Here is a 23,891-nt window from a genome sequence, read left to right on the forward strand (position 1 = left end):
TTAAATTAGCTACATTTCAAAGAAAAAAAAATCCTTATACAGAGCTCTCAATTGTCTTATTAGTGTATCTACTAGCCTTAGGGACTCCCTTGACAAGGTGAAAGACCAGAAGTTAGACTTAAGAGAAAAACTGATGTTCACATCCAAGGTAAATTCGCTTCTTAAAAACCAGCTCCATCTGCCTGTTTTAACTTACCCTTCCTTACAAGATTTAGAGAGAGCACGCCGGCCTAAACTCTAGATTTAAAGTATACAGGTTACTCATGTGAATGCTAAAAACCATGAAGTGAGGGACGCCTGGGTGGCTCAGCGGTTGAGGGTCTGTCTTTGGTCCAGGGCGTGATCCTAGTCCCAGGATTAAGTCCCATATTGGGTTCCCTGCATGGAGCCTGCTTCTCCCTCTGTCTGTGTGTCTGCCTCTCTCGAATAAATAAATAAAACCTTTTAAAAAAATAAATAAATAAAATAAAATTCATGAAGTAAATTTAATAGAAGCACTGAAGACAAGTAATAGGACTTACTTTGCTATTTCTTACAATTCCTACTTTCCAAAGCTCTATAATCAGGCTCTGCCAGTTTTAGGCATTCTTATTCTTAGGTTGATATTCAGGGGCGAATAGAAGCCAAGACCGGACTGGCTTTTGTTAAAATGCTTTATACAGATTCCTCTTTTTTTTTTTTTTTTTTTTTTTACAAAGATATAAACCTTCTGATCTCTACATTAGTTGGAAATCTTGCTCTAAAAAGGCTGATCAATCTCTTGATATTCAGGCTATAAATCAGCTCTTCGTGGGAATTAGAAACAACTTTGCCTGGCAAATCTCTACAAAACCAGAAATGCAAATCAAAGCCCCCCACATCTCTATCAATCCCAAAACTTCATCTATTCGTCTCAAAACACTTATAGATATTACAAAAAAATCAGGTTACTGAAACAAAATTATCCTGTACTTAAGGAAAGTAAATTCTAAATAGCAATTACCTTATAATTCTTAGGAAAAAAAAACCCCACAACTTATATTACATTCTTTCTCTGTCCCTTAAAGTTATAAATCTTCTATCTCTGAAGTATAAACACAGCCCATAATTGCTTGAGTAAAAGAAAAAAAAGATGGAAGGTCTTTTTAAAAAATACGAACTGCAGGGCAGCCCAGGTGGCTCAGCGGTTTAGCGCCGCCTTCAGCCCAAGGCCTGATCCTGGAGACCCGGGATCGAGTCCCACGTCGGGCTCCCTGCGAGGAGCCTGCTTCTCCCTCTGCCTGTGTCTCTCTGCCTCTCCTTCTCTCTGAGTCTCTCATGAATAAATAAATAAAATCTTAAAAAAAAAAAAAAAAAATACGAACTGCAAAAGGTTCTCCTGCCCTTTTTCTCCTCAAATATTAATAACAGTAAGATTTCTGCATCTGTCAGTATGTCTATTGTGGATATTAGGCATTTTTCCACCTCTGGTTAGAATTGCTAAACTTAATTTGTAAAAGAGTTCTATTTAATTGGCTTAAAGAAAATTAAGCACTTATATAAAGTTTTGAATTCTTAAAATTTTTCAAAAATAAAAAAAGAAACTCAATTCAATGAATTTCAAGTTCCTGTGTGCTAGGAAAATATTCAGTATTAAGGCTAACAACGTTGTTGGTTTAATTAAAATAGACATGTCCTTAGAGTTATCAGCATTAAAATAATACTTTTATTCTGCCTGGGTTTACTGAAAGTAAGTTCAAATTATCTCTAGCAAAATTTGTCAACCCCAAACAAAACAAATTTACAATAATGTCTGACTTTCTCTGATGTCTCATCAAGTTTTTGTAGGTAACCTACACATAACTGCTAAGAACAAGTAAATTAAGTAGATGTAAAGGTTTTGGGTAAACTTTTAAAATATGAATCTCAAACCTTTTCGGTAATCTGAAACCTAAAAGTTTTACTAAGTGGTAAGTTAAATTCATGGAAGTCTAACAGATCACTTCCAAATATGATAAAAACCCAAACATTAACTATTGAACATAATAGGTTCAAATTTGGCTTCATTATTGCAGAGAAACTAAAGATAAATTTGGATCTGATAGTAAATATTTTCTTGTGCTTTACTGAAAGATTTATTGGGAGAAGCACATATCTTGAAATTATGAATTATATCTCATGTCAGTTTAATTTTTAGACTGAAGAACCTTGAATAATCAAGGAAAATTTTCCTCCCTCAGAACCAAGAGAAGTGCTGGTCATCACAGTGGAAAAATGACTGAAATCTTGTCTGAGACACCAAAATCTTTATACCACCTTTGGAATTAGTATGAGTTGAGAACCAACCACAACCATCACAAGAGCTAATATTTACTAAAGAACTTGACTACACACACTTACATACACACATTATCATACTTGTTTTAAGTATTTTACATTCATCAAATCATATTTACAATAACCCTAAGATAAGTATCATGACTATCTCCTTGGGCACTGACAGAACTTGCCCAAGGCCACAAAGCAATAAACCTTAGAAACAAGATCTAATGTTAGAATCTACACCTACAAAACCACTGTCATACACTAGTTTTCAGTAAATTAGGCTGAATTGCTTGTCTCTGTAGAAAGAGGGAGACACATAGGGATTTTATAAATTGATATTTTTAAATACGGGTTTTGGCATACCTAACAGAATTACATGTTCTAAGGAATAATTTTATTTAGATCTTGGCTCACTATTCCTGTCATAATTCTTAATAATTTCAAAATCCACTTAGATGATCCTTTTAATACTCAAGTTTCTCAATTTCTTTAATTTCACCTCTTTCCATGACTCTTTTCACTCAACTACCATGTTCACACCCTGGAACTTCGTCATTAATTACTGTATTCTCTCTACCTTTGTCAATTTGTCACCTTATTCTCTTATTTCAATCTCCCAAATTTCTACATCCTATCTCTAGTAAATAATTCCAATATATCTTCAATCATACTACAATCTATAACTGATGATTATCATTTCTCCACTGTATCTCAACCTTCATTTTCTCACCTTGCTCTTTACCCAGAGCTCTATGTCTTTTCTTTTTAATCATTCTCTTGAATACATCAACACCCTTTCCTTTCTCCCGCTTTGTTGTCTTCATCTAGGTAAACTCCAACTTTGATTAAATTCAACTGTCTACTCAGTGATAGCATCAAGGCTAAACATAACTGGAGAAAAACACAAAGTAATTTGTCTACTATCACTTAAATTAACAACAGACTTCAATGACCACTTTAAGTATTGTCTAGCCATCCTTGTAAGAATGTCTTTACCACTTTCCCAAGTATCTATTTTACACTTTCTTTTCTTTCCTCAATCCAACACTCTTTCCCTCTGTGACCTTGCTTGTGTTTCACTGAAAAAAATGTAAGTTTTACATGCCCCTACTATGTACCTAGCAAACTACAAATATCTAGACCTACACAATCTCTCCTTTCTCCCATTGCTATTATGAGCCGTTTACATGCCCATCTTTAAAATTATGAGCCGTTTACATGCCCATCCCAGGGTCCTGGGATCAAGTCCCACATCAAGCTTCCCACAAGAAGCCTGTCTCTCCTTTTGCCTATGTGTCTGCCTCTCTCTCTGAGTCTCTCATGAATAAATAAAATCTTTAAAAAAAACCCCAAAACACACACACAAAAAAAAACCTTTTTGATACTGTATGTCCCTGAGAACAAGGCTGCTCTCTGACACGGCTGTCTTCAATTCTCACTATATTAAATTCCTAATATTTTCTTTAATATCTCCTCTCATTTCTTCCCTCCATCAAACCAGTTTGTCAAGGAGAGGTCTGTCAAGAACAGATCTGACGTATTTCACCACCCCTTCCTACTTGAGATATTTTCATTTGGTTTCTACCTATTCCTCAGTCTATATATTGACATCTAAAAATGAGCTGTTACAGGATTCACTTCTCCATACTCCTAATTCCTATCTTTAAAATTCCCAATTTCCTTATTTCACAGTGCTATGAGGAAGAAGCTGTGATTCACAACAGCATTCCCACAAAGACCAAATCTTTGGGCATTGATTCTGGTTAAATTATTATATACTCATAGGACACTATTAATATGCAAAGTTTTCTTATTAACACATAGCTAAAACTAATTTCACTAAGATACCAATACTTTTGTATGAGAAACACTTACACCTTTACATGATAATCTAATAGATTTGGGAGCACCAAAATAAAAGACTAAATTAGGGCAGGAATACAAATTTCCCAAAGTGGGGAAAATCTCCTACTACTAAAACAAAACAAAAAACAACAAAAAAACAAAAGCCTCATAGCCAAATAAAACTGCATAAATAAATATAAGAAATAACATTACTATAAAAGACTATGTTTAAGTGTATTAGTATCCAGGCAATGAAAAAGGGCAGTATCTGTAATCATAAGAGAAAATTTCTATTTAGTATTATAAAATTACCTCAAAAAATTTTATGTGATTATCAAATTATACTTTCTAAATGTATTAAACAACATAAAGAAAAATTAAGAACAATATTTTATTGGAAAGAAAATAATTTATTATATATGAGGAAGATGATTAAAATACATGTAATATATCTCCAATAAACTGATTTAATGCATATAGATTTTAACTTTTAAATATACTTTAAAAGCTGTTACGCACAGTTCCATAGACCAGGTGTCATTTTCTTCTCCTTAAATTTGGAAAGCAGTTGGAAGACACGGAATCAAAAGGAACCTAAAACACCATAAGAATTCATTAAAAATAATAATGATTATAAAACAGTTAATTGGTTTTAAAATAACTAAAAGCATTCATATTTAGAAAATTAGTGAATCATGTCAGTACTACAAACTTTTAATTGTCTAAATAAATTGCTTATAAGGAAACTGATTAAAACATTAAAAAATAAAACATTTTAACTTCTATAAAAATAGCAATTTCAGTATCTGTAATTTTTTGTATTCTTAATGTGACAATAATTACTAACAGAATTTTTCATTGTTTTCATAGTATTAGCAATAGCAGGATTTGCAAGAAGTGCAGAGGCTCCAATTCTTGATTTTCCTACTTACAGGAGGTTGAATGACTAGGTTGGCATTAAGTATCTAACCATTTTACTCTAACAAACTAGTATCCAAACTGGTCATCCCTTAGAATTACTAAATAAATCTTTTCAAATTAGATTCTTGGTCCCATTACCAGAAATTCTGATTTATTAGTTTTAGGAGAGTGTCCAGGAATCTATCTAAAAATCCTTCTTCAGTGGTTCTCAACCTTCGTCACACATTAGGAGGTTTGAAAAATTCCAGTATCTATGCTGTACACCAGACGAGTTAAATCAAAATGGGGAGAAACTTAGGCATTAGTACATTTTTTAGCCTTTATTTCATCTTTTTTTTTTTTTTTTTTTTTTAAGTTTCCCAGGTGATTCCAAAATGTGGCCATGACTAAGAATCACGGTTTCGGGGAATTCCGGTAATCAACCAGTCTGGAAACCATTGTTACTACATATACCTACCAGGACTGTTTTTTTTTTGTTCCACTTAATGTGCTACCCTGAGTCAACATTATGTCTTCTTCCCTCTGTTCCTCTTTTCTTATTCCTTTAGTTTTGTTTAGAAAAAGAGGGAAAAAAAATACTTCTACTTGTTATCTCAAAGGAGATACCAATAATAAAACCTCAGATGTGAGGTCTGCTCTCTTACTTGGAATTTACAAAGAAATTCAGTTTTTTTCAGTATATATACTTTTTTAAAAGAAAAAAAGTCCTTTTTCCAAATTTTACAACATGTTATATAGAACACCTAAGCCAGATACATCATAAAACAGAAAGCATGTGTTACTGAATTAGGTTTAGGAAATACATAAATATAAGAAACAAGACTAAATTCTGTGTTAAAACAGATGAATACATTCTCCAAGTAAATAAGTTGACCTGATTCACTAACTTTCTCTGGAAAAATTACATAACCTAAGAATAGCACAGAAAATTCACAGCAGATCTAAAAAGGAGATAAATGATTTGTCCAATCAACACTGATAATTTTAGAAATATCTCTTCTGAATAAATTATAAAAAAATATTGCTTAATCTGAATCAATGGGGGACAAAACATTTCTAGGAAAAACAGAAAACACTGCCCCAAAAAGGATACAACAAGAAAGGATACACTTTGTATGACAGTATTACAGCAGTATTTACGCAGGAATGCTTCTAAAGAAGAACAGCAGAATGCAGTTTAATTTTTTTCTCAATTTTTACATTAGATTTATAAATGATATTTTTAAACACACACTGAAAATTGTTATTTTAACTGTTCCACTAAGGTACTTGTAAGAATTCTGATTCAATCAGTATAGATACTTCATAAAATTCAAATATTCAAGGCATTTCACAAAAGGAATAACATTAAGCAAAATTTTCCTTTATTTAGTTATATAATTTTTTCAGCTTAACATCAGTACTGTTGACTGAGTTACTTCATGTTTTTCCAGTTTATAAAGGTAGAAAGATTTAAAATAAAACAAAAAGTATATTTCTACTCGTTTCTTAAGTCAATTACACAAACTTAGAAGTTTAAAATGGTTAATTCTATTATTTTTAATCATTAAATTACATAAGTATGCATTTAAATTACTCCTATAAAAAGCAAAAGATTTCATTCCACAAAAAATATGTAAACATTTCTGTGACATGTGTAATTAGTAATGCAAATTCCTAGGCCCCATTAAGAGCAACCAATTTGTCTTGGCTTTCCAGTCTCAGCACAGGAAAACTGGCATGGTTGACGACCCAAAGCTCCTACTCCAGACCTACTGAATCAGAACCTCTGGGTGAGGGTGAGGGGAAGCCTAGCAAACTGGTTTATCAGCCCTTCAGGTGACTGTAAGACATGTTAAAGTTTAAGAACCATTGCTTTACTGTAAACTGAAAAAGTTTTAAGACAAAGACATATAGTTCCCTCATAAATTCATTCTCTAAACTTCCTTTTAAAAACAGATGGGTTTTATTCTGTAGTTATAATTCTGAAATTTATTGGGAATTGATTGCAGAGATAGTGACATAGAGTGAAAAAGACATGGATGGATAGATGGAACAACTGATCTTATCTTTTAAAAACCTCAGAAGATACCTGAATTACCACTCTATCAAGGTTTATCCTTAACTTTATCTCAAGAAAGTCTTGTTCTTTTATTCTGTTATGATTCACACTTACCTTTACTAATTTTTAACACTTCCTTTTTCCTTCTTTAGAATCTTGTTTTGGTCTAGCAGATCGAGCGAATTGCTAATATTTATAAATTAAGGTTTCTTCACAAACATGACAGTAATCTCTAGATAAATAAGAATTTCCTAATGTAGGATAGGAGTAGTTTTTAAAATTTAACTCTTATATTTGTTTTCCTACTCTCAGCCATCTATCAAATATTTTTTTTTTGAGCGCCTCCTGTCTGCTGCCCATGATTTGCAGAAGTAAAAAATTTACTTTTTATTTATAATCATTTTTTACACCTGGATCTTCACTTCATCTATCCCACTGATTTCTAGTTTGCAAACTGCATTAACTACTAGAAGCAGAATCTTTAATCCAAGTATACATTTTGGTTGTTAAAATTTCCAAATAGAAGTATGAATTATACTACAATAAAACATTAAAAACTACAATGAACTGTATCTTTTCTAATGACTACAAATGTGCCTGTAGATACTTTAGTCTTTTAGGCTTAGCCTAAAAATGTACTTCTGAGCTATATGAATGAAATGTTTAGATATTCTAATAATCTCATGCTGCTAAGGTTCTTTTATTTTCTAATAAAAGTCTAAACAACAGCCATGTCACTCAGCTAAGTATGTTTATAACGGAGTATCTCAAGCTAGAATACCAGTGGTTGAGATTTCTAAAAGATAACATAAAAATTAGTTTCAGGTATACCTTTCTACTAAAAAACACATTTTCTTTGGAATGGATTATTTAAAGGATACAACCACCATAGGTTTTCCAAAAAGAACATATCCATTAGCTTCCTTTAAGGCTTTTGCTGCTGCTTTTTCATTTGGAAGTCCAATGAAAGCTTGTCCTTTCATGCGACCTTCTTTCATCAAACGTATATCAAACCTAGAAGTCAAGGAAGAAAAAGAGGTTTTGATTTAAAGAATGTCAAACAATTCTGATCATGGGAATAGAAATGTACTAAACATTTAAAATGCTTGCTATTTCATTTTTTTTTAAAGATTTTATTTATTTATTCATGAGAGAGAGAGAGAGAGAGAGAGAGAGAGAGGCAGAGGCACAGGCAGAGGGAGAAGCAGGCTCCATGCAGGGAGCCCGACATGGGACTCAATCCCAGGTTTCCAGGATCCCACCCCAGGCCAAAGGTAATGCTAAACCGCTGAGCCACCAGGGCTGCCCAATGCTTGCTATTTCAGAGTAAAACTGACTGTGTCGGAATAAAACATTAGACTTTATAAAATTATGTTCTGTATTCTGTTCTAAAATTGATTCTAAGTAATAAAAGTTTGATAATAACCTTCAGTATCTATCCTTCTAAGCTATGTTAAATGTATTTATGTAATTTAAAAATTACTGCAAATTACAAAAGCAAACTTAAACCTTTATTTCATATCTCTGTTTAAAAAATTTCATACAGCCAACTCAATATTGTTTACTCACATGACAAAAAACCAAATAACCAAGAATAGAAAGGCTGAAAGGAACTTCAGAAAAGTGACACAGAACTTCAGAATAGAAAGGGAAAGGACCTTATTGATCATCTAGTCAAAAATCATCATTTTACAGGTGACGTCTACAGATTATGAGTGACTGCTTCCAGGTAATACAGACAGCTAAAACTAGAGCAGAAATACAAGCCAGATTTTTTTTTTATTCCAGGTATAATGTTCTATTATTCCATAATTATTCATTTTTCAAAAATTTGGGGAAAACTATAATTTATCATTTGATGTATATAGCTTTCTCCATATAAAATTATTTTCCCCCTCAAATACTAATTGCAGCAATACTAAAAAACAGACGTAAACTAGTATGTATTTATGTATGTAAAACATTTCATATATACTTTTTTTCTGTTTCTTATAATCATGATTTAAAGGTAGCAACAAAAATAAAGGGCCAGTATTTTGCATGCCTAGCAAAAGAAACTTTTGGTAGACTGATAAGGAAAGATTTCTGCCACTAATGAGTATAAACAGGCTAGCTAAGATTTAAAAGATTAAAACAAAACTAACTAGTTCCAGTTACTCCTCCATTTTACCACCACTCAAGTCTATTTCTCTACCTTTTCTACTTTTCTCTACTTCTAACTTATATGGCCAAGGATCTTATATACTTTGGAGCTAACTAACTATGGCATTTTAAAGAACAAAATTGTAACTCTAAATATTAGCTTTATAGCATTTACAGATCATATTCCTATCTTTTGCACTCATAAAATCGGGAGCCTTGCTTAATGTAGACTAATTAAACGAAGGGAAGTTACTGTCAAGGTTAAGAATCTGAAAAATTCTGCTGGATTGCTGTGTATACTGCTGAATGAGTCATTAAAACAGTAGTTTTCAGAGTGCAATCTTTGAACCAGCATTTTTGGCATGATCAATGAACTTTTTAGAAATATAAATTCATAGGCCCTACCTTAACCTAGATGTGCCTAGGAAATGGTACCAAGCTCTCCAGGTGATTCTTATGCAGGTTAAAGTTTGAGAACCACTAATTTAGAAATAGGGATTAGGGCTGCAATTTACGCTGTTTGTATAAAATTTTATGGGAACTCAGCCATAAATGTTAGTGTGTATATTGTTAATGCCTACTTTCATGATACAAAGATAGAACTGAGTAGATCCAACAGACCCCGTACGGCCTATAATAAAATAAAAATATGAAATGGTTACCATCTTCCCATTTACAAAGATTTTTGCGGACTACTGCTTTAGACATCTAAAAATCATGTAACAGATAAGAGCAATTTCTTCCTGTAATTTTTATCTCTAAAGGGAAAGTGCTGGGATTTAAGAGCTAATTCATAACGGATAAAAACAAAACATAATTTGAGAATATGACTCCTACTTACATTATCCGTTGTGTTTCTGATGAAAAGTCAACATATCTCCCAAAAATAAATTTAAGGTCCTAGAATTTTAATAAGAAAAAGACAAGTAAGAAGGTTCAGGAAAAAAGAGGTAAAACAATAGTGCCAATTTACAAGTTTCAACTTACCTTTTCTTGAACATGTTTAGCTAAATTCTTTACATAAACTCTACAGTTTGGTTCACCAGGTTCATAACTTCTGAAAACTGACAGTGTTTCCATTTCTTATTTAAAAACAAAACAAAAGGAGGATATAAATTAGGATTTTTTCATTAATTTTCTCAAAGAAAAGCTTTAACAACATTCAAATACAAGCACTAAATAAATTAAGCATTATGAAACTGTCACAACCATAATAACCATTAATAGCAATGTCATGAATAAAAACACTAATTAAAAATCTGAATTGGTAATATGCAAATAAGCTTAAAAATTTCAGGCCATCTAGCATAACTAAAATTTGTTCAATAAAATATCTACTATTGAAGCTCCTTTACAATAAAAGCTTTTTACTTTATTAAGATTGAAGCAAAAAAAAAAAAAAAATGAAGCAGATAAGTACTTATCAACCATTTGTGTCACTGTTTAACTTAAAGTCAATTTCCCAAACCACCAGGCACCAACGGTCAAACAGGAGAATAAATTACTCAAACCTAATTAAGTACTTCATATAAACTGTGGCTTCTGGATCCCTATATAGCTACTGCTAGTTCAATAATCAGTTCCTGGCAACTGATGTTCTATGTGAAAATGCTAAATGGAAGTTTATTCCCCATTTTTATGGGAAAAATTATAATGTTACATGTCAATCTCTAAATAACTTCCTAAAAAGTACAAAACAGGAAAATTTCTTTATTTTTACTTTTTTCAAGATTTTATTTATTCATTAGAGAGAGAGAGAGAGAGAGGCAGAGACAGAGGCAGAGGGAGAAGCAGGCTCCATGCAGGGAGCCCGACGTGGGACTTGATCCTGGGTCTCCAGGATCACACCCTAAGCTGAAGGCAGCCCTAAACCACTGAGCCACCTGGGCTGCCCAGAAAATTTCTTTAGAAGTAAAAAAATCTATCACGTTAGGATATAAAATCCTGGGATCCCTGGGTGGCGCAGCGGTTTGGCGCCTGCCTTTGGCCCAGGGCGCGATCCTGGAGACCCGGGATCGAATCCCACATCAGGTTCCCGGTGTATGGAGCCTGCTTCTCCCTCTGCCTATGTCTCTGCGCCTCTGTCTCTGTGACTATCATAAATAAATAAAAATTAAAAAAAAAAAAAAAAAAAGGATATAAAATCCTTAAACACAGACTTTTAACCACCAAATAATTGAAACTATTCTTTTTTAAACTGCATTGCATGCATCTCAAACACAAAACTATGATGATATATCCACTGTATTTGGAACACAAAACTCCAGACGATGGGTCACTTGATTTTTTTTTTAATGTTATATAAAAAGTTTTAGGAATGAAAACAATTTTTTTTCTTAATAAACTGAAAACACTGTATTGAGAGAGAATTTCCTCCCTACAAAATATGGGTATTAAAACCAAAAGCAGTGATTAAAAACATTAACCGGAAAGATGTGTTGAAATACATGCCTTAATCAAAATAAAGAACACGAAATTTGTTGTTTCTGACACATCAAGGAAATGGAATAAACATTTCATGAAGTTAGTTACCTTCTCTAGAAATTCTGCCTTTTTCCAACTCCCTTCTAGATATACATTCTGATGGCATTTCATCACAGTCCTCTTTAATCTCTTCTGTGATGTTCAAATTAGGTTTGGGGAAGATTTTTCCAAATCCTACATTGGGGGCATCACCTTCAGGAGCAGGCAAATCTGAAAGTTAACATTAACATAAGCCATTAAAAATTCCCACTTTTTAAAACAGGCTTTGTTTTCCATTTTTAACTTTAAGATATCCTTTGGTGGGGACCCCTGGGTGGCTCAGCGGTTGAGCACCTCCCGTCGGCCCAGGGTGTGATAATCGAGTCCCATGTTGGGCTCCCTGCATAGGGCCTGCTTCTCCCTTTGCCTATGTCTCTGCCTATCTGTGTGTCTCTTATGAATAAATAAAATCTTAAAAAAAAAAAGTCGGTATCTTTTGGCACTAAAACTTTGGTATTTTTCTCAATGCTTCAGAACAGGGGTAGGCAAACTTTTTTTGTAAAAGGTCAAATAGCAAATATTTTAGGCTTTGTAGGCCATATGGTTTCTGTCATGGCTATCAAGCTCTGCCATAATAATATGAAAAGAGCCACACAATAAGCTAACAGCCAAACAGCTGCTTTGTGATGCTACTTATAGGGCCTGCAAAGTGGAAAGAAAATGAATTCATTTTCAACGTATTTATTAGTTTGAGGTGCCAGAGGGGCACCTAAAAAAATAAAATGTATTGGCAAGATTGGCAGAATGAAGGTTGGTGGGGTCAATAATAAATATTTTGTTTAACCTAATTCACTTTGAATTATTAATAACTACATGAAAGAAATTTGTACTTCATTACTGTAATGGAATGTCATCATTCAAGATTATTTATACAATGGGTCTGAAGACTTCAGAGTGCTACATCAAAATATTATCAAACAGCCTTCAATCTTATCAAAGATGATTGAAAGATTAAGATCAGGACCTATGATGAAATCATGTCATTTCCATTTGACGATACCAAAAAAGTTTCATAAAAGCTTTACAAGTAGTAAAGGAAAACAAATATTTATACTTAAGAAATTATTCAATTAGGAAAATTCAAAAACACTGCAGAAATTAAACTGGCACAGCAAGGATAGGGTTAAATGTTCACTAGAAAAATTCGTCATACTACCAAAAAACAAACAAAAAACACTCTAAAAAGCTATGAGCATGATGCAAAGAACATGCTACACTTAAGATTGTAAGTCTCTTAATAATGTTAAAAAATTGTTATAGAAACCGATCTCCTTCCTGTAGCCTGAAAGCATCCATAAGAGAAAAACTTAAGACTGCTTCTACTGTTACTTCAACATTGCTACTTGACACTGATGTTGAATGGGAGGACTGTCACCCTGCCAAAATCACCTAGACCCTTGAGTAATTTAAGCTTAAAAAAACAAAAATATTGTGTCTAAGGGTGATTAACATGAAATGAAGAAAAATATTCAAAAAGAAAAAAAAATACATATATATTGAAACAAAAATGGAGTCATCTGTGTGCCCTATGTACTGTTCATTTATTCAACACACAATAGGGCAGCCCGGGTGGCTCAGTGGTTTAGAGCTGCCTTCAGCCGAGGGCCTGATCTCGGAGACCCGGGATCAAATCCCATGTCGGGCTCCCTGCATGGAGCCTGCTTCTCCCTCTGCCTGTGTCTCTGCCTCTCTCTCTCTCTCTCTGTCTCTCATGAATAAATAAATAAAATCTTAAAAAACAAATAATAGCTAATATTTAGACATTTGCACCATGCATTTTTACTTGGATCATCTTGTCTCACAGCCAATATTTGTCATATGCTTCACAGGCACTGCGCTCTGGGGCAGAGGTTCTGCACATGCTGCCCCTCTGGAGGAGATTATGGTCCGATGGCTGACCCGAGTCCATCTCTAATGCCAATAGGGCCAGGACAAGAGTACAAACGGCAGCCTCATACCATACAGCGAAATACTGTAAAGTTACAAATAAGGTTTAGCTGTTAAATAAATTATCTATTTCCCTAAGAAAGAGAAAAAAAGAAGAAGCTATCTGAAAAGGCAATGCATTCTAACCATGAGAAAGAAATTAAAATTAGTTTTTCACTCGCTACATTTGCAATACTTACTGGAACTCTATAATCTCATATTCACACAAATGGTCAAAGATATATGTGCAAAATGTACAACGAGTAGTTTCTCAAATAGTAAAAAAACAGAAATAACCTCAACTTCTATCAACAGAGCATAATTAAAGATTGATGTAGCTATATTATGTAGTATAATGCAGCCATTAAAAAAATAAGGTATATATTTTTTATCGATAAGTAAACTTTAAACTCCTAAAGATCACAGACCACATCTAACTTGTCCTTTAGAGCCCAGCACAAAGCTGTTATGCTGTATGATTTCAATAAGTCAATATTAAGTCAATGACAAACATTACACAAAACATGATGCTCATTTAAAACAAGAAGAGAAAATGTGTTTACACATGTATAGGGATAAGATCTGGAATGAATAGCTATATTCTAAATTATTAACAATGGTAGTGAGATAGGGGAAAGGGGGGTTTGAGGTGTTAACCTTTTAAATTTTTACTCTATAAGCTCCTGTTTTACTGTTTCTAGAAATGTTTTATGAAATTAAAATTAAACAAAGGAATGCCACTATAGTATCAAATTAATGCCTAAAACAAATACCTGTAATTTTAATAAGCTTCTTTTTTTTTAGATTTTATTTATTTATTCATGAGAATCAGAGAGAGACCAAGACAGAGACACAAGCAGAGCGAGAAGCAAGCTCCATGCAGGGAGCCCGACGTGGGACTCGATCCTGGTCTCCAGGATCACACCCTAGGCCAAAGGCGGCGCTAAACCACTGAACCACCGGGCTGCCCAATAAGCTGTCTTTAAACTTAAGAATAGTATCTTAGTAAATAATCTATGTCTTTTGGATAAAAAAAAAAAAAATTACATTAAATCTACAATACACACAATAGTCACACTGCTTGTTTACTTATCAATAATATAAATATACTAATAAAGCCACAGAATATGACATCTAACAATGAAAAAAAAAATAATTGTTCTATTGCATCTTTAGTGTAAACAACAAAAACCAGACCAAATTTCACCCTCAAGTTCATGACTAGCAAAAGGCAACAGTGATGGTCTCATCATTAAGCATTTTTTTAGTTATATGAAAAAGTTCAAAATGGACAGTATTCCATATTAAAAAAGACTAACTGCGTATTTTTAAAATTTAATTCTAACAAAAAGGCAGAATGAGAAGAATTTTTACATAGCATATAAACAACTAGAATATACTTACCATAACTTTGTTCTTCACAATTTTGTTCTTTTTCTAGATCTTTCTTAAATGCAGATGTCATGTCAGTAGATATATGAAATTCAATTTTCTTATTACCTACAGGCTGTGGTTGGTCAAATACATCCGAAGGTAACAGCACTGGATGTAAACTGCTGTTTATAAATAGTGACAACATTATTTTGCAAATGCAAATAAAATCTTGAGTAAAACATTACTCATATTTACCTTAAATTAACACTGACAAAGTATTCATAATACTATAGGCATTGCACAAACTTACATTTACCACTTCAAGAAATCCCAACAAATTTTCTAATATGAATACTGTTAAATTACTATTTAGACTAGAAGACTATAAGATTAAGGGATATCACTCACTAATGACAGAAACAGTACCTGGGGACTACTGAATCCAAACTTAAGGATATTTACCAATATACAAAGACATTCATTTTATGTTTAATATAAGCATTTTTATGTACTGTGTACTATATAAGAAAGCTATCTCTCTGAAAGAATTGCCACTAGCCACATGTATGGCTAATGAGCACTTGAAATATAGCTGTTAAATTAAAATATAAGTACATAAAATACACACTAGACTTATAACAACTCTGTACAAAAAAAGGTGACATATCAATAATTTTTATATTAATTATATGCTGAAATATTTTGGATATAATGGGTTAAATAAAATATATTATCAAAATTAATTTCATCTGCTTCCTGTTACTTTTATTTTTTATTTTTATTTTTATTTTTTTATTTTTTTGGTTACTCCTTTAATGTGGCTACTGGAAAACTGAATTTGGTTCACATTATTTTTAACTGTTCAGTGCTGCTAGAGATCAAAAGCATGGGATTGCAGTATTAAGACATACACAGATGAGAAACATAGATCATATTTATACTTAATGTTAAATTTTAAAAAACACAGATTAAAGACATTACTTTAAAAGGGAAAAAAGATTTCTAACAAACCCATTCTCAATTTATGAAGTTATTTACAAGTTCGAGTGAAATTTACATTGTAGAATTGCTAAATGAAATTAAAATTGCAATTAATATTAATTTTATGTGATTATTAAAGTATATAGAATTCCATGGCAAACAGGCAAGTAAAATGTCTGCCGTAATTGTTTATAAACGACACAAGTTAAGCAAATAGACAAATTATACAGAAAAATCTTATTTCATAATTCAAAACAAAATTACCCATGTGAAGCAGATGAAGGTGTTTTCAACATATCCTTTATTTTTTGCTTTTTTCTCACATGGTGCTGCTTTATTGCTTTTGGTCTTTTGGGCTGAAGATTTGCTAATTCCATTAGTTTGGTCATTCTACATTATGAAAAGAGTAAGTAAAAACAGAAATTCTTCATGTAGAAGCATATAGTATAATTAAACTATAAATATAAATTATACATCTTACATCGTAAGTTAGGATTTACATAGAAGTATAGTTTCTAAACCATCAATTAAGATAATTTAAAATAAGCTCAAGTTCTAAATTTCCTTGGCCAACTTTCATTTTACTTTAAAAGGAACTGGTCATTTACTTGGTTTCAATTTATCTTTTTGTTTCTTAAAGATTTATTTGAGACACACACACACACACACACACACACACACACGGCACTCTGCGCACAACACAAGCAGGAGGAGAAGAAGGGAGAGAGAATATTAAGTAGCCTCCCGGAGCCCAATGAGAAGTTTTCTCACAACTCTGAGAGCATGATATGAGCAGAAATCAAGAGTCAGATGCTCAGCCAACTGAGCCACCCAGGTGCTTCTCCATTTATCTGTTAAAGATATGTATTATTATGAAAATTATTAGTTGTCCAACTAAAATGGCTGCATCTGATGCCAAAAAGTTGAACAGGATATAGTAACATATGTAACTTTATTACTTTTCTTGACTGATATTCAAAATACCTCACAAATACAGTATGATTATTTTGATTCTTATTCTAATTAAAAAGAGCCTAAGCTGAAGTTATTTTTATTTTAAAGCATTTTCGGAATTGTTGCACATGAATCAATACACAAACAACATAACTTACTTAAGAACAAAGTTTTCAATACTATACTCTGAAGTTGCTTTTTATAAGTAATTATCAAGGTGTGATAATTAATACATTGTACCCAGTTTATCCTCATTATGTATGATATTTCAAATAGATCTTGTCTAGGCATTTTTGTATCTTCCACAGAATCAGATACAGTGTTTCCACTGAGCACAAGCTCAAAACCAGTAGTCACAGCTCTATTTCTGTTACATTTGTGGAATTTAAAAGCAAAATAAACATGCAAACAAAATGCAAGAAAGGAGAATGTAGTTAAAATAAGCTTTAAACCCAAGTGAGGAACCCAAGTGAGCTTTAAACATATGAATTTGGTTAAAATAAGCTTTAAACTAAATGACAAAAGAAAATGTAAACACGTTATACATTTGTAAGGCTTTTCAACCATCAAGGTTTACCCAAAATTTTATGAAGAAATCCAATTATACAAAACATGTTTCTACTCCTGAATTGCTCACCCAAAATATACTAAGTCTCTCAACAAAGATAAATATTTGCTGAATATTCTGTTTTGTTTTTTAAATTTCCAGAAGATAGTAGAAAAGCATGAAACCAGAGACTGTTTCTTGCAAGGATTCTATTCTCATTACTTAAGATGAATTACTTGCAGAATTCCTCACTACATCCCTAAACAGAAACCCAAATAAACAAAGCAAAACAAAAAATATTTTGGCCAGTCTGCATAAAGCATTCCTGATTACTATCATTATTTTTATAAAGAAAGTAAAATTCATAGAGATTATGTAATTAACCCAACGCAATACTTTATAATGTTGTTTACTTAGAAACAAGTTAAAGTTACAGTCTATCAAGAACTGCCAGCTTTCCTAAACGCCTCTATTCACACCATTTTTGTAGTTTTGGCACCACCTATATTTTTTAACTCTTTCTCCAAAAGGAATGTCTATTGAGCCAGTGCTTAAGTTAACAGTGACGAGATAATAGCCACATTGTTGCTGATTATTTGTAAATATTGCCTGGATTCTCTGCTTGGGTTTTGACTCCTATCAACCACTTCCTGTATCTGACTTCTATACAGTTACCGAAGATTCTCATCATTTGGGGTGCCTGGCTGGCTCAGTTGGTGACGCTTGATCTTGGAGTTGTGACTTCGAGCCCCAAACTGGGTCTAACAATCACTTAAAAATTTAAAAAATCTAAAAAAAAAAAAAAAAAGGATTCCCTTCATATGCCCAGAGTAGTCTTCTAGGCTAGAGGATATCAATTATATCATTATAGCCCTAGGACCAAATTTAGCCAGCTGAATTCTGTTTACCTCTTTGTAAACAGAAAGTTTTGCTGAAACACAGCCATATTCACTCGCTTAGGTATTGCCTATAGCTGCTTTCCTATTAAAACAACTCTAGCCCTATACAGAAAATGTTTAGCAATTCCTGTTCTAGGCTATGCTGTGGATTATACATCTAAACATTATTAATAACTTACTGCTTTTCACCAGAATATTTACTTATTTATTTGTTTATTTATTTATTTATTTTTAATTTTTATTTATTTATGATAGTCACACAGAGAGAGAAAGAGGCAGAGACACAGGCAGAGGGAGAAGCCGGCTCCATTAACGGAGCCCGACATGGGATTCGATCCTAGGTCTCCAGGACCGTGCCCTGGGCCAAAGGCAGGCACCAAACCACTGCGCCACCCAGGGATCCCCACCAGAATATTTAAATAAAATATATGTAGGTTGTCAAGAACCATTGATAAAAAAGTTAATCTGCATTAGTACGAATTGATTTGTATAAAATCCCAAAGAAATGCTCTGGAAATTTATTCTGAGGTGAATAAAATTTAGGGGAATAAGCTGGAAAAATATGAATATAATCTATTCTTATTCTTATTATTTGAAATAGTTGTGTTTTATAAATCTCCATAAATAATTAGTGAATAATGAATCAATGCCCCTAGGGGAAAGTCAGGATTGGGACCTGCAAGCCTATGCTCTAGAATTTCACCAACTGATCAATACACACCTTTTGTTTTGTTTTGTTTTTAAGATTTTATTTATTTAGAGCACCAGGGAGCACCGGCAGGGCGAACGGCAGAGGCAGAGGGAGAAGAGGGGTCCCGCTGAGCAGGGAGCCCGATGTGGGGCTCCATCCCAGGACCCTGGGATCACAACCTGAGCTGAAGGCAGACACTCAACCGACTGGAACACCCAGGTGCCCCACACACCTTGTTTCATATCTGTCTCTGCTTAAGGACACCTTATTTTATGTATCGTTGATTCACTAACACTGAATTCATAATCCACAGCACCATAACTCAAGTCTGAACAAGGCTTATCTAACATGTTTTCTCTGTCAGGCACATCACAGCCTTCTTGATTTTGGAAACGTTAGCACTTTTAACACTATGCTTAGGGACCACTGCTTGGGGACCACTGTAAAAAGCAAAATCACCAAAAAACAGCATAAAAATGTGAAAGGCTTGGTATTAAACAGACCACAAAAAGGATACTTGTTTATAGTATGGGGGCTAATGTAAGAAGACAGAATGTCACCCTGCTCTACCTCATCTAGGAATGTGCATGCCAAGTGACTCCAATTTTTCACCATTCTGTGCATACCCACATTTGCAAAAGACCATAAAAACACTACAAGTATTGATTTTGGGGTTACAAATAAATTTTAGCATGTAGACAAATTCCCAAATACATAATCCACAAATTATGAGGATCAACTGCATTTTATAATACCATAATTATCAATCTAAAAACTTACTCATAATCTAAAATTTTCCTTAGGTCTGGATGCATAGTCTCAGAGCTTAATCTTTTTTTTTTTTTTTTTGTTAATTTTATTTATTCATGAGAGATAGAGAGGCAGAGACATAGGCAGAGGGAAAAGCAGGCTTCCCACAAGGAGCTGGGTGCAGGACTCGATCCTGAATCCTGGGATCATGATCTGACCCAAAGGCTGATGCTCAACTGCTGAGCCACCCAGGCGTCCCCCATCAGATCTTAATCTATACCTATTCCTATTATATATGCTTGAGGGGTTGGGGGAGTTGGGGAAAAATTCTAATGACCCCAAATTATGAAGAACTACAGGCAAAATTTAAGAAGAGCAAAAACAATCTTTTTCTCATATCTGTTCTTAGAATCTAAACAAATATCCTTTGATATTACAAACCTCTGTCGGTCTTCATCATCACTGCTTTCATATTCTGATTCTTTACTTGATAATTCCTCATCCTCATCTGGCAAAGGTGGTTCCTCTGGTGGCTGAGGAGATGCAGGTGGAAGAGGTGCATGCAATGGCATATAGTCTTCATACTAATTAAAAGAAGATGGTATTCGTATGGTAATCCATGATATTTATAGGATAGAAAAACCACTTCTGTTCAGATAGGTTATTCTCATCTTTCTCCCTAATGATATTCTTTCACACATTCAACACATACTAAGGGAACACCTGCTACAGAAAGACCGCTAGTTGATCACAAAACTTGTTTATTCTTCCTTGGCACCTAGCTGGAATAAATCTCCAAACCTCTTTTACAGTTAGATTCACCATGTAAATGAGTTTTAGCCAACAGAATGCTAACATTAAAAAAAAAAAAAAGGGATCCCTGGGTGGTGCAGCGGTTTGGCGCCTGCCTTTGGCCCGGGGTGCGATCCTGGAGACCCAGGATCGAATCCCACGTCGGGCTCCCGGTGCATGGAGCCTGCTTCTCCCTCTGCCTGTGTCTCTGCCTCTGCCTCTCTCTCTCTCTCTCTCTCTCTCTCTCTCTGTGACTATCATAAATAAATAAAAAATTAAAAAAATAAATAAATAAATAAAAATAAAAAGCATATCCCATTTAAAAAAAAAAAAAAAATCTACCCATAGTCTTCTCTTCCTTCTTGATCTGCAGGATATATGGTAATGCCCTCATCAATCTGGGGATGCACATAGTGAAGAAAAGTTAGGTCTTTTGAATGACTAAGAGTAAGATATCATTCCGCTCTACTTTTGGAATGGACTTGACATGCACAAGTAACTTATACTGCTATATATACTTAAGTGACTAAGATTTGAGTTTTTTGTTTGTAGCAGTTAGGCTAATCTTAATGAATATTCCTGTAATGTACTAGGTAGGCATTGAGGTGTTGGGAATACAAGAAAAATTATGAAGCCAATGGTATATATATTAGAAAAGGAGTCTATATGCAATACATAATAGAAAAGCAAATTTTCTATTTAAGTGTCAGGACTCAAATTACTTTCTCATTGCTATTATCTAAACAAGTAGTAAGGACTATAACAAAATAGTAACTAGAATGATTCAATAACAGACACAGATTGCCATCTAAAATTGATGTATCTGCATAGTATATTCTAATACAAATTATTGGTTATCTTTCTTTTGTCTTCTGCAAATGAAACTCCATATGCAATAAAAGCACAACAATGGAAATTTTACATAATTAAGTTAAATGTAATTATTTTATAAAATAGCAAAATGTTCTGAGTCAAGGACTGAACAACACTGGCAGAAATGACAGCCTCTATTACGAAAAGCCTCTCTTTCATGTTCTGGCTTTCCCCTACAGTTGCAGGTCTTCAACTATAATTATCATAATAACTTAAATTTGTCCCTTAATTTCAAAGCTCATTAAAGGTTAGTGGCACAATATTTGTGAAGGTCAGCCTCAATAATCCCACATCAGAAGAGAAGTTTTGAACCTTCAAAAAAAATTTTTTTTCTTTAAAGATTTATTTATTTAACCAGGAGTGGGAGGTAGGGGGTGGGGGTGTGTGAGGGGATGGCCTTAAACAGACTCTGCTGAGTGAGGATGGAGCCCAACGTAGGACTAGATTTCATGACCCTGAGATCACGATCCCAGCTGAAACCAAGAGTCAGACACTCAACTGACTGCACCACCCAGGCGCCCCATGAATCTTTAAAATTCTAAGACATTTCTTACCATGGGAGGTCGTGCCGTTATTGGTCCAAATGGTGTGGGCAAATTCATTTTATTCATAAGATGAAGCACCTTAAAGCAGCAAAACATTGGAAATCACATAGTAAAATGATAATTCAACTCACATCTTAGATTTTATGTACTTTAAAACTTTGCAGTAACACTCCTGATTTAGTGCAAAGGCTGGCCACTTCTCGCTTTATCACAAAAAAGGGCTATTACCACCACCTGTATATCTCAGAAGATTACCCCTTCCTAAAATGTTTGTCAGTTCTACAAATACTCATTATTTTCATTATTAAAAATATCATGTTCTTGCAATGTAAATGCTACCAAAATGTTGTCTTTCCCTTGATTACTACGGAATTATGAAACAAAAAGTACATTCAAGAAACTAACACCTGTATTTTGTACTTCAAAGTATCTTACTACTGTTGATACTTTCAAGCATTTGCTGAGGGATCTATTATGTTTTTTCCTTTAAGAAAGAATCTCCACGTTAAAGGTATATGCTCAAGTAACAAAAATTGCCAGAAGTTTTATTTCCCAAATTAGCTTATGTTTATTAGTATTAACATACTACACGTTAGTACGTTGACACCATAGTTTATATATACATTTACTTGACTGCAGTAAATTTCATTACCTTTTGTAATGGACTTAACCCACATACAAATGCTGAAACCTAACCCTCAATGTGACGGCATCAGAAGGTAGGGTCTTTGGGAAATAATTAAATCATAAGGATAGACTCCTCTGAATGAGATTAGGGTTTCTTATAAAAGGGACCCCAGAGAGCTATCTCATCTCTTTTCAGCTAGGTGAAGATACAAAGAGAAAATAGCCATTTGCAACCCAGGAGAGGACCCTTACCAGAACTCAATCTTGCTGGCACCCTAATCTCGGAGCTCCAATCTCCAGTACTCTGAGAAATAATTTTCTGTTGTTTATAAGCCACCCAATCCACGGTACTTAGTTATAGCAGCTCAAGCTGAGAAGATATCCTTAAATAATTTTAATATCATTGCCTGACTGAATTAGTCTAATTAACAAACACTATTATGAAAAGTATAAAAATTAGCATGGAAAAAAACTTATCAAGCTATTCAAGCATTTATTTTTGGAAAATAAATTGCATTCTACTTACCTGTACATAGAACTTCGGCACACTTGCCAAAGCATTTACTATGTTTGCTAGGATTGTGCTTGAAGGTGGTGGGTACATATACTTGAGGCATGAATTCAGAGGAAAAGTCAGCCTAAAAAATATATTTAAAATGCTTATTATCTTTTAAATAAGTTTCATATCAATAACTTATTTTTAGGTAACCTAAGGAAGTATATAACTGCTCAAATAATTCAGTACTTTTACCTTGTTCCTAATAATTCCAAATAAGTACATTTAAGAAGAAACTTGCTTTGGGGCACTTGGGTGGTCAGTTGGTTAAGTGCCTGCCTTTGGCTCAGGTCATGATCTCAGGGTCCTGAGATCAAGCTGCCTTTGGGCTCCCTGTTCAGCAGGGAGTCTGATTCTTCATCTTCCTCTGCCCACGTCCCCCAAGGTTTGTGTACGTGTGCACATGCCTGAGCATTCTCTTTCTCTCAAGTAAATAAAAACTTTAAAAAAGAAAAAGAAACTTGTTTTCTGACTGCACTAGTGAAAAGTAAGGTATTTCTTACTAGAGCTTATTTTATTCTCTTAACATTTTAATGGACCCAAATTCAGTGATAAACTCTAATAGCTCAAAACGTTTAATCAATATATTGAAAATATACATGCCATAATAAAATATCCTTT

At 33.6% G+C, this 23,891-nt stretch overlaps 1 protein-coding gene across 6 annotated transcripts in view; it reads right to left on the reverse strand.

The window, feature by feature from the left end:
- The window catches only part of RNPC3 (RNA binding region (RNP1, RRM) containing 3), a 94,432-nt gene that overhangs the window by 61,429 nt on the left and 9,112 nt on the right, over positions 1 to 23,891 (reverse strand). The window contains exons 5-17 of one of the 6 annotated variants that reach the window (XM_038541178.1): positions 23,241 to 23,352; positions 22,097 to 22,165; positions 20,319 to 20,461; positions 16,301 to 16,426; positions 15,086 to 15,237; positions 11,765 to 11,926; positions 10,220 to 10,314; positions 10,074 to 10,132; positions 7,972 to 8,104; positions 7,205 to 7,276; positions 6,158 to 6,201; positions 5,507 to 5,591; positions 4,506 to 4,722 (exon numbers count right to left, since the gene is read on the reverse strand). In XM_038541178.1, the coding sequence (XP_038397106.1) occupies positions 7,217 to 7,276; positions 7,972 to 8,104; positions 10,074 to 10,132; positions 10,220 to 10,314; positions 11,765 to 11,926; positions 15,086 to 15,237; positions 16,301 to 16,426; positions 20,319 to 20,461; positions 22,097 to 22,165; positions 23,241 to 23,352 (1,111 nt within the window). In that variant the 3' untranslated portion in view covers positions 4,506 to 4,722; positions 5,507 to 5,591; positions 6,158 to 6,201; positions 7,205 to 7,216. Of the gene's footprint in view, positions 1 to 4,505; positions 4,723 to 5,377; positions 6,202 to 7,204; positions 7,277 to 7,971; positions 8,105 to 10,073; positions 10,133 to 10,219; positions 10,315 to 11,764; positions 11,927 to 15,085; positions 15,238 to 16,300; positions 16,427 to 20,318; positions 20,462 to 22,096; positions 22,166 to 23,240; positions 23,353 to 23,891 lie in introns of those variants that run through there. The other 5 variants (XM_038541179.1, XM_038541176.1, XM_038541174.1 and 2 more) reach the window with 5 other exon arrangements.

This window comes from Canis lupus, chromosome 6 (assembly GCF_011100685.1).
Source record: "Canis lupus familiaris isolate Mischka breed German Shepherd chromosome 6, alternate assembly UU_Cfam_GSD_1.0, whole genome shotgun sequence".
Classification (NCBI taxonomy): Eukaryota; Metazoa; Chordata; class Mammalia; order Carnivora; family Canidae; genus Canis; species Canis lupus.